The sequence below is a fragment of the Gigantopelta aegis genome, chromosome 9 (assembly GCF_016097555.1).
Source record: "Gigantopelta aegis isolate Gae_Host chromosome 9, Gae_host_genome, whole genome shotgun sequence".
Classification (NCBI taxonomy): domain Eukaryota; kingdom Metazoa; phylum Mollusca; class Gastropoda; order Neomphalida; family Peltospiridae; genus Gigantopelta; species Gigantopelta aegis.
Genome location: NC_054707.1, coordinates 13,717,691 through 13,729,827, shown reverse-complemented (window position 1 = coordinate 13,729,827; position 12,137 = coordinate 13,717,691). Strand labels below are relative to the sequence as shown.

The window sequence follows — 12,137 nt, the reverse complement described above, 5'->3', positions numbered from 1 at the left end:
TTTGTTACACCAGTTGTGGAGCACTGGTTGGAAAGAGAAGTAGCCCCGTGGGTCCACCGACGGGGATCGATCCTAGATCGACCGCGCATCAAGTGAACACACTGGGCTACGTCCCGCTCCTGAAGTGAGAGCTCTACCAACTGAGCTAAATCTAACCCCACATACACCAAACCGAGATCGACTCTTATCCTTTTATTGAAATGATTTGAAAAGAAAACTGTCAGCAAATATTAAACATATAACATATTTCTTTTATTTTCAACAGAATAGCAAATAGGAATATACCTATATTGTCAGTAAATATAATAGAAATTTGTTATTCGTTGTTTTTACGGTCTCCACACTGTATATTGAGACGGGGTATTGTTGAGGAATACCTCGTGAAATGCATTCTCCAGGATCTAATACTCCTCGCCCTCATCTTCCTCTGCGTCGATCGAGTCAACACCAACCTCTTCATAGTCCTTCTCCAGGGCAGCCAGATCCTCGCGAGCCTCCGAGAACTCTCCCTCCTCCATACCTTCACCGACGTACCAGTGAACGAAGGCGCGCTTGGCGTACATCAGATCGAACTTGTGGTCGAGACGAGCCCACGCCTCGGCAATGGCGGTCGTGTTGCTCAACATGCACACAGCGCGCTGGACTTTGGCCAAGTCACCCCCCGGGACGACGGTGGGCGGCTGGTAGTTGATGCCGACCTTGAACCCTGTTGGACACCAGTCTACGAACTGGATGCTCCTCTTTGTCTTGATGGTGGCGATGGCGGTGTTGACGTCTTTCGGCACCACGTCTCCGCGATAGAGCATGCAGCAGGCCATGTACTTGCCGTGACGAGGATCACACTTGACCAGCTGATTGGCCGGTTCGAAGCAGGCGTTTGTGATCTCGGTAACTGACAGCTGCTCATGGTAGGCCTTCTCGGCTGAGATTACAGGAGCGTAGGTTGCCAGAGGGAAGTGGATGCGAGGGTAAGGGACCAAGTTGGTCTGGAACTCGGTTAAATCCACATTGAGTGCTCCGTCGAACCGCAGCGAAGCTGTGATGGAGCTGACGATCTGGCTGATCAACCTGTTCAGATTTGTGTAAGATGGCCTTTCTATATCGAGGTTCCTCTGGCAGATGTCGTAGATAGCTTCATTGTCGACCATGAAGGCGCAGTCAGAGTGTTCTAGAGTCGTGTGAGTGGTCAGGATGGAATTGTAAGGCTCCACCACGGCAGTTGATATCTGAGGAGCTGGGTAGATCGAAAACTCCAGCTTGGATTTCTTCCCGTAATCCACCGACAGACGCTCCATGAGCAAGGACGTGAATCCTGATCCAGTTCCTCCTCCGAAGCTGTGGAAGATGAGGAATCCCTGGAGACCGGTGCACTGGTCGGCCAACTTGCGAATCCTGTCCAGGACGAGGTCAATGATCTCCTTACCGATGGTGTAGTGACCACGGGCATAGTTGTTAGCTGCGTCCTCCTTGCCCGTTATCAGCTGTTCAGGGTGAAACAGCTGGCGATAGGTACCCAGGCGGACCTCGTCTGGAAATAGAGTCATCAATACATTTAGTGAAATGCAACAAAAATCACCAGGTGCATCATAAAGGGTTATGCAAAACGTTTAAAGGGACATACTTGACTTATAATGTCTTTCAGGATAACATAGCTTTATGAGTATTAAAATTAAATAATAATAACATGTTCGAGTATCAACGTCTATATATCAAGTGTGTATCATGTCGCAGTAATGATTGTAGTTTTTAGCTCAATCTCAATTTCTAATACACGTACGGTAGTACCTGGTGGTAAAATCCAATTTCAGATAGTATAAACATTAGGGTTACTGGAAATGCACTGGATATATAGAAATTGATATTCTAAGAAAGAAAATGCAAGTAATACATAATGGTATTACTTGTTTAGTCTATATCAGGCAGGAATATGTTGCATAGGCTACACAGTGTGAAATATTCAAATGACCCTATGCGTTTTACGAGCATTAGCATCCGGGAAATTGCGATTGCCAACGTGCACGTGTACCAACATGCATAGCGGCACGTGCGTGTACTCAAATTACAGTTAATGTAAGAAAGATATAATTTACCTCTCTTAATTTCATTTTTTTTCAACTGCCCTCCATTCTATTTCCTATTCCATGCCACATTTTTAATCTATCACTGCCACGATTAGTGTTTTCACTTCCTGTATAAGTTTTGAATAAGCAATTTTATTATTTAAAAAAAAACAATAATAATAAAATAAATAAATAAATAAAAATCCTACATTTCTTACTTGGTTAGAATTAATAAGTCTATTGGTATATTTTGGAAATTATACCACAGAAGTTAGTCATACAAATTTCATATATACTGACTGTGACCATATAAACACTAATGTACACGTTTATATACAACTTGTAAATGACATTCTCTATGAGTGAAGCGATTTTTAACATGTACAAAGGACGCATAACTTTAAGCTGTGAATCACAGCGGTTTGCACACAGCAACACGTATGTGATCTAGTACACGTTGAGAATGACAACCTCCCTTTTAGCTATATATTTTAATATGACAATTACATTATATGACCTTAGAGTCTCATGCTCAAATTATTCAAACAATACTCGGTAATCAGTGACATATGGTTAATCACATGACATGCAGATGTCTAGCTATTCAAAACAATAACTGTTGTTAAATTCCATGTTCGCCGAGAACTATACCACAAATGTCACCTATTGTTAATGGTTGTGTTCAAGAGACATTCCAAATATTTAGACAATGCAATACTTTCCCATAAACAGATGTTTTAACGATTAAAGAAAGAAAGAAATGTTTTATTTAACGACGCACTCAACACATTTTATTTACGAGTATATGGCGTCAGACATATGGTTAAGGACCACACAGAGTTTGAGAGGAAACCCGCTGTCGCCACTACATGGGCTACTCTTTCCGATTAGCAGCAAGGGATCTTTTATTTGCGCTTCCCAGGCAGGATAGCACAAACCATGGCCTTTGTTGAACCAGTTATGGATCACTGGTCGGTGCAAGTGGTTTGGCACTCACTCAGGGTTTGGAGTCAGTATCTGGATTAAAAATCCCATGCCTCGACTAGGATCCGAACCCAGTACCTACCAGCCTGTAGACCGATGGCCTACCACGACGCCGGTTTTTAACGATTAAAGCCGATTTATATTACATTATCTTTTTTTGGAATACCAATGTCTGTATATCCATTATGTTTCTTGTCACAATGTTTGTAATAATCCAGTGATTTGTATGGTGTGTTGTTTGTGTGGTGTTGGTTTTTTTGTTGTTTTGTTTTTGTTTGTTTTTGTTGTTTGTTTGTTGTTCTTGTTTTTTTTGTGTAGGTTTTTTTTTTGGGGGGGGGGGGGGGGGGGGGGTTGTGTTTTGTTGTTGTTGTTTCTTTTGCAGTTCCTTGCTTATACATATTTAAATTATTATTTGTTGATAAAATTTAATTCGAGCAAGTAGAAACATTACCACATTAGGAGGAATAGAAACATGTTCGATATACTGACAATGCTATTATATGTAAGAAAACGTAATTAGTATATTATTGTAGTCGTTAAAATGGCTCACGTGGACTTATATTAGCGGTTTGGCACAAATGAGAAGGCGACATTAGCCGAATGGGTCTACAGAATATCGAACCATAAAAGCACTACCACTGGGTTTAATGTAACGAGACCGCTAGAAAAGCTGAGCACATTATTTAATCACCGGATACTAGTCGTCAAATATTTGGTTGTTACAACACGTAGTCTGATGAAACCCACTGCATTCTCCCATAGCAGCAAGATATCTTTTATAGGCACTTTCCCACACAGGACAGCACACACTACGGCCTTTGATACACCCGTCGTGGGGAGCATTGATTGGAATGGGGGAACAACTAATCAGAGAATAGGTCTATCGAGGGGATTCGATCCTTCGACTCTGGAACCTCCGGCGAGCGCTATACCGACTCGGCTAGATCAAGCGCCTACCACTGAGGGTTATATTTCGTTTTGTTGACCGACACCACTAGAGCACATTTATTTATTAATCATCGGCTATTGGATGTCAAACATTTGGTAATTTTTACAGTGTCTTAGAGAGAAAACCCGCTACAGTTTTCCATTAGTAGCAAGGGATCTTTTATATGCACCATCCCATTAGACAGGACAGCACATACCACAGCCTTTGATATACCAGTCGTGATGCACTGGCTGGTGCGAGAAATAGCCCAATGGTTCCACCGACGGGGATCGATCCCAAACCGACTGCGTATCAAGCAAGCGCTTTACCACTGGGCTACGTATTACCCCTACCGTAGAGGGAGACCACTGCATTGAGGGAGACCACTGAGCCAGTCTTCACAGTGAAAGCGGGCCGTGCATTACTATATTAGGTGTCAATATGAACTTAAAATGTAATAGTTCTTGCATGCAATAACATCGATCACGATAATGTTACTGAAACAAAAATTACCAAATAAACAACAACAAAAAAGCAAAAACCATTTTCAGATATATAAACTTACCACGATTTGAAACAGAATATTAAATTAGATGTATGTTTTGGAATACGTTGTGTATCCAAAATGCTAATTTTCTAAAACAGAAAGAAATACTGCAGTATTACATGTAGTTAGCAATGCTAGACATTTATACGAAGGAAGGAAGGAAATGTTTTATTTAACGACGCACTCAACACATTTTATTTACGGTTATATAGCGTCGGACATATGGTTAAGGACCACACAGATATTAAGAGACGAAACCCGCTGTCACCACATCATGGTCTACTCTTTTCGTTTAGCAGCAAGGGATCTTTTATATGCACCATCCCATATACAGGATAGTACATACCACGGCCTGTTACACCAGATGGGGAGCACTGGCTGCAACGAGAAATAGCCCAATGGGCCCACCGACAGGAATCGATCCTAGATCGATCGTGCATTAGGCGAGCGCTGTACTACTCAGCTACATCCCGCCCGTATACGAAAATCAAACACTGTATGTAGTATTATCTTTTGAAATGTACTATGCTAATAAAGGATACCATTTTGATTAATTTTCCTGTTAACCTCTTTTAAACTAAATTATAAACTACAACCAGTACTAAATTAAATATCTTTTTTCATAAAGCTATTTCAGAAATGGGGAAAGAATAAACAGGAGATCTTTGTATTATCGAAATCTTGTTCTTTATGCGCAAGTATCTAAATATATCCTGTGTGAGTGGACAAACGTATTTTACGTTTTAGGTCGTTTGCTTTCTTTTTAATGTTAACCACGTGCTACAACATCCTATTCCACTCAGCCCTTGGAATTCAGTTTCATTTTTGGGCCGCAGTTTAGTACAGCTAATAACAAACTCCCAATAACCATAAAAATGCTATCGTAAATCAATTCTGAAACAGCTTTTGCAGCCGTAGCGCCGACAGCCGTCCTGAATGTCAAGGGCTGATGGACCTCTCCGATATTTGTAGAACAGCCCTTAGAGCAATCATTGTCAGAAGACCACCTGGCCGAAAGATCAATAAACATCAGCCAGAGGCGAGGTTTTCCCGTGAAACGCAGTGGCGGATCTGGGGGTGGGGGTGGGTGGAGTCTTCTAGGCGATTAAAACCACATATTAAATACTTGTTCATGTTTAGAATACTACTGTCTTTTTTGTATATATTCAATGTTTGCGGTGGTATACTAGAAGAAAGAAGGAAATGTTTTATTTAACGACACACTACACATTTTATTTACGGTTATATGGCTTCAGACATATGGTTAAGGACCACACAGATATTGAGAAAGGCAACACGCTGTCGCCACTTCACGGGCTACTCTTTTCAATTAGCAGCAAGGGATCTTTTATATGCACCATCCCACAGACAATGTAGTACATACCACGGCCTTTGATATACCAGTGGTACACTGACTGGAACGAGAAAGAGCCCAATGGGCCCACCGACGGGGATCGATCCCACACCGACCGCACGCCTTACCAGTGGGCTACGTCCCGCCCCTTCATGTTTAGAATACTATTGTCTGTATATTCAATATTTGCGGTGGTGTGCTAATGTCTGTAGCAGCCAGATGTTATATTAGTTCGAAATATGTATGTTTTCGATGTACGACATTACTAGAAAATAGCATGCATTTTGGACTACACCAAAAATTAGGATGACAACAAACATCTAGTTTATACAGATACTGATATTCTAAACAAGACAATATCTTTCTTACACACCCGTTGGTGAGAACACCATGCGTTATTTTTGGTTACACGTGGTTGTTTACACATGTACGTGTACGTGTGTTAACAATTTCAAGACATACGACTGGCTGCTCCTAGGTGATGATGACCAGGTCATCAATGCCATACATCCAATGAAAAAATACACGATGGAAATGCTTGTGTCTGTGACGCGTAAGCTAGCTGCAAGTGCAACGGCTGTATATAACGTTTAGTCGAAAAAGATGTTAAAATTTGCTTAAAACCTGGTTTTTGAGGATATGTAAGAAATAGAATAATACACGAGTGTCCGTTTGATACCATTTATCTCACGACTCGTTTAAAAATGTATCAAACTCGCTCGTTAAGATACATTTTTTTTTTTAAACCTCGTTGTGAGATAAATGGTATCTAACGGCCACTCATGTATTATTCTCTATTTAATATGTCATTTTAGTCATTAAAAAGGCTCCGTATATCATAAGAATGTTACCATGGTTGTCGCGGTAAGTAACGCTATTAGGATGCTCCAATATTTCTTATAGCACTGATTTAAGACACTTGACCGTATAGACATATACGTGTTACAGTCCCTACAGAACGGTGTCACCCATACAGTTGAACACTAGCTTATTAATATATATTGCCAGAAGCGTATGTGGGTGGGTTTTAGATCATACCTCTAAAGGTTACTTGGGGTCTTAAAAACCCTCAAGACTCCCCCTTGGATCCGCGGCCGAATGGTACGAGAAACCTACCAACAACAGTAGGTTCGAGGTCGACGAAGACGGCCCTGGGCACGTGTTTGCCCGCCCCTGTCTCGCTGAAGAAGGTGTTGAAGGAGTCGTCCGAGGACCCCACGCACTTGTCTGACGGCATCTGTCCGTCAGGCTGGATCCCGTGCTCCAGGCAGTACAGCTCCCAGCATGCATTGCCCATCTGCACTCCCGCCTGGCCGACATGGATGCTGATACATTCCCTCTGAAAATGAAAGAAGTGTCACTAATTCCAAACAGTTACTAGCACTCCACCTAACCAATATCATTACAAGGAAGGAAGGAAGGAAGGAAATGTTTTATTTAACGACTCACTCAACACATTTTATTTACCGATTATATGGCGTCTATATGGCGTCGGACATATGGTTAAGGACCACACATATTGAAAGAGAAAACCTGCTGTCGCCACTTCATGGGCTACTGTTTTTTGTTCAATTAGCAGCAAGGGATCTTGGTCCTTTATATGCACCATCCCACAGACAGGGACAGGATAGAACATACCACGGCCTTTGTTACACCAGTTGTGGAGCACTGGCTGGAACGAGAAATAATCCACCGACGGGCAATGATCCTAGACCGACCACGCATCAAGCCAACGTTTTATCACTGGGCTACATCCCCCCCCCCCCCCCCCCCATCATTGCAAGGATGCTGATACATTCCCTCTGAAAATGAGAGAAGTGTCACTAATTAATTCCAGACAGTGACTAGCACACCGGCCTAACCAATATCATTACAAGGATGCTTAAACATTCCCTCTGGAAATTTGAAACGTTTCACTGATTATTTTTAAACTAGCACTCCAGCCTGACTAACATGGATGCTAATAATAAAATAAGGAAATTTAAAGGAAGGGTCGCAATTAACCTACGTAACTAAACAGCCCCATACAATATGTCCTGAAAATATACTAAACAACAGCGAATATTTTAATATGAACGTCGATAAATTGACTGTCAAAATGGGCCTAAAATCTTCAAAATACATTGATAATTTTAATAGAAACAAAATCTAATGAAGCTCAAACTGAATACTTTTTAACTAAATTACGTTCTAAGACATATTTTTCTAAATGAATGAATGAATGTTTAGGGACACCCAGCAAAAAAAACCCCCAAAAACCATCTGCAATTTTTTACAGGTTACGGTTGTGTTCGCTATGAACGGATATTATCAAATACCGTGGAGCAACATAAGGCCAAATAAAAAAAGGGAGTTGGTGATCGTCCTTTTGATCACACAAATCAGGGTGGGGGGGTGGGGGGGGGGGGGGGGGGGGGGGGCGAGGCTTTTATTTATTTTTCTGTGAAAAACTTTATAAAACCCTGGAGACCATTTTGTTTGCTGGAGTAGCAGCCAACAGCTCATGCGCCTGGATGTTGTAGTTCCTTCACTGGCCGCCAGATGGACCTGGTGATGGTTTAACCCGTTACGGTGCTTACGGAAGTTGAATTGCTGCTATCTCGACGCATTTTTAACACTGTTTAACAAAATAAAAAAAAAAAAAAAAATTCAGGGGCGGGCGCATTTTTCAGGTACGGGCGGGGACGATCACCAACTCTTTTTTTTATTTGGCCTAAAATTAACGTTACAATTGTAAGCCGATCGCAACTGTAAACCGATCGCATGCGGTGAAGTACTATACATAGAACTGGTTGATCTATTCGAGATACTCTAACTAAACTCAAGAGAGCAGTGTTAACACATTTACTATTCATTTCACAAGTTAAATATACACAGAATAACAAAAATGTAGAGATTTTACTAGGATTTTATACATAATAATTAGCCATTTATAGTAAATTAGCTTTAAAGAAAATAGATATAGCATTCGGCATTCCTTGACAACACGGGAACATGCATATAAAAGATCCCTTGCTGCATTAGAAAAAAAAATGTAACAGGTTTCCCATGACTACCAGTCAGAATGACCAAATGTTTGACATCCAATAGCCGATAATTAATTAATCAATGTGTTCCAGTGCCGCCTTACTGTCGCTAAACAAAACAAAGTTTTTCCTTGACAACACAGCTACGATATTTTTGCATATTTCTACATACGCTTTGGGAGATACTAGCAAAAAGATTTAAATCAATATTTAACTCAACCAAATCTGTGCATCGCTATTAATAATTAATCGTGTTTTACGAAAACGAAACCGAAATACTATCGATTATATATCGAATATTTAAAAGCAGGCTTGGATCGCAGTCGCTCTATTAAAGGCAGAGTCGTTCAAATTACATGGCTTGAAATAATACACCGGCGTGCCTTCTAAGTTAATCAGAAACACTTGCTTTCATAAGACGGCATTTTTTGGTATATTCTTGTAATAGTTGTAGTCGCCGTTACTGTCATGTTGTCTTTATTGTATGTTATTCGGAGAGGGCCTCGTAAGTTGGATAACTTGTGCCCAATCCATTTGTACCTTATATGCAATAAAATATGTTTCAATCAAAACATTTTACATAGTCGGCTTCAGAACGAAATTATTTTTCTGAATTAAGTCGACGTAGCCTTAATTCAGTAATATACCAAAATATCCATTTAACAAGTTAAATCTGACAAATATAGAGATGGTTGAATGGCGCTCTTTTCTGTATAACTGTGTATCTTTTCAAGCAATGTGTTGTTGGGCTATTTAGGTCCATCGCTGTGCGATTCTGTATCTATGCATGGACATAAGCGTACGAGACAGAGGGGGCGGAGGAGACTGCTCTCCTGGTGTTTGAGCAGTAATGCTAATATGAATAATAGTTGTTATCCAGATTCGGGCATTTTTGTTTAAAGGGACATTCCTGAGTTTGCTGCAATTGTTAAGATGTTATCGACTAACAGACTTTTTCACAACTGTAATTACATATCAAATATATTTTTCTGCATAACATATTCGTGGCTTTATATTAAACGTGTTTGTGGTCGTTAAATTTTATATTATTTCCTAAAAAAGATTTTTTTTCGTACATACGAAATTATTTGAAGACAAAATCCAGTTTGGGCTTCTTACAAATATTAAGACGACCACAAAGACATTGAATATACAGCCACTGATTTTCTATACAAGAAAATATACATGTGTAAGTTTAATCGTAGAAATATTTTATTAGTCGGACACGTCTTACAATGCAGCAAACTCGGGAATGTCCCTTTAATTCGGGCAAAAGGCAGCCTGCTCCCCTACAAAAATAGGAGCCCGTACGCCTATGTGCATGCATCTAGAACAGACCAATCGGTCCAATGCGCTTTTCTGTGACGTCCCAGTCTTTAATTAATGTATGCCGCCATTTCCAGTCTACTTGACTATGTTTAATGATAGAGAGAAACACAAGTTTATTAAACGTGTGTTAGTTGTAATTTGCATTATCAAATTAACAGTATTATACTGTATAGGATGGGTAAACAAGAATGTAGCTTTAAAATATCAACACCGCTCAAGAAAACACATTGTAATTTTTCACTTATTTCTATATGTAATTTACATAAATTTACACGCCATAGGACAAAGGGAACATTGCATGTGTTATGAATCAGAAAGAATATCAGCTCAGACGGCGAAATGTATAAATCCATTTCGTGGAATGCCAATAGTAAGGTCTGGATATCCGTATTTCAGTGGTCTATTAACAGAAAACGCCACATGCAAATGATTTAGATACGGTAAAAGCTAAGAGTTTTCCGTTGGGAATTTACAAGAAAAATATGGGAACAATATACAGGAGAATGTTAAAATATTGCCTTGCTAAAAACCAAAAGCAAATAGCAGTTTTCTCCTACTTCTTCTTCTGAATTTTTGGGGTGGGTAATTAGTTAACTAGATATGTGAGCCGACCAACCACTTGGGGAAGTTGGTTCTGGGACAAAAAAAACTAGAATTCGTCAAACACACAGTCAGTCAGTCTGTCTGTCTGTCTGTCTCTCTCTCTTCCCTCTGTCTCTGTTTCTGTCTCTCTCTCTCTCTCTGTCTCTCTCTCTCTCTCTCTCTCTCTCTCTCTCTCTCTCTCTTTCTCTCTCTCTCCCCCTAATGACGTTTGTGATCGTCGGACTCTGTACGACCTATGACACAACAGGTCCTGGTATAGTTCACGCTATTCTCAGCAACATTCCCTGGTCTGGGCATCGTGCCAGACATCCGCACACATTATTACTGACTCCAGCTAGCGGTATTTCAAATACTGGATGCCACCATTACCGAGGTCAAGTGCAGATGACGGGCACAAACAGACTACTGCGCCATGCTTTTCACCCATCATCGTCTGACACTGACGGCCGTTCCTCAGATACTGAGACATGTTTCATGATCCCGCTCTGCCGGACAAACATTCCTCCGCCGTTAAACATGTTTATCATCTTCCTCTGTTAAATACCTTCATCAAAAGTTTAACTAGTCATCGCATGCAGACAATAATATCAAATAACAAACACTCAACACAATTTTCCCATAAAAACTGATTTTCCCTTACTAAGTTGCCATCGATCGACAGAAAAACTGTTAATATATCTGCCGCCATTACTAAAATACCAAGGAAACGAATTTCTTTGCTATCTTATGTTCTATTGATTATTAGCAATTTAGAGAAATCTGTCTCTGCGATTATAGATACAAAATATACTTACCATTATGCTGCTTGGTAATAAATGTTATCAAATAAAAGTAGTAAAGTCAAGTAGTATCGTTCTCACTGGGACGTAATGGTCTACACGTGAGCCGCAACGATACTCAGTGATCATGTGGCACATGTTATCAGACGACAGAACAGCTCGCTTCAATCTGATTGGCTGAGCCAAATTGTACTGTCATGTGGCTCCAGTACCATACGTGGACAGTGTAGACTTGCTAATACTTATCCTGTATGCTTTAAAAGTGAAAATAAACGCTTGTTTTTTCATTTAAATACATCCACTGCGATATTATCTTACAGTGATGAATAAAACCTGCATGTGATTCAAGGCCTGGGGAGAAGCCAGGGCCGTACCCTCCAGGGGTGGGGAGAGGGAGCAGAATCTCACTTTTTCCTTCTTTTTTTACTCCAGAAAATAGCATACACATCTCAGGGTTTAATTTGTATAGTTTTTCATTTGTTTATAAAAGGTAGTACCCCACGTAGGATTTTGATCAGGGTACGGCC

General features: G+C 40.4%; 1 protein-coding gene across 2 annotated transcripts; it reads right to left on the bottom strand.

Annotated features, from left to right (window-relative positions):
* Positions 1–230: 230 nt before the first annotated feature.
* LOC121382025 (tubulin alpha-1 chain-like) lies at positions 231–11,774 on the bottom strand. 2 transcript variants are annotated; one of them, XM_041511490.1, is made up of 3 exons: positions 11,626–11,774; positions 6,990–7,212; positions 231–1,528 (listed from the first exon to the last, which is right to left on the bottom strand). In XM_041511490.1, the coding sequence occupies exons 1-3, from the start codon at positions 11,626–11,628 to the stop codon at positions 402–404; spliced, it is 1,353 nt and encodes a 450-aa protein (XP_041367424.1). In that variant the 5' UTR covers positions 11,629–11,774; the 3' UTR covers positions 231–401. The 2 variants fall into 2 exon arrangements, with proteins under 2 accessions (XP_041367424.1, XP_041367425.1); XM_041511491.1 differs by lacking the exon at positions 11,626–11,774 and adding an exon at positions 8,344–8,490.
* Between the last annotated feature and the right edge of the window lie 363 nt (positions 11,775–12,137).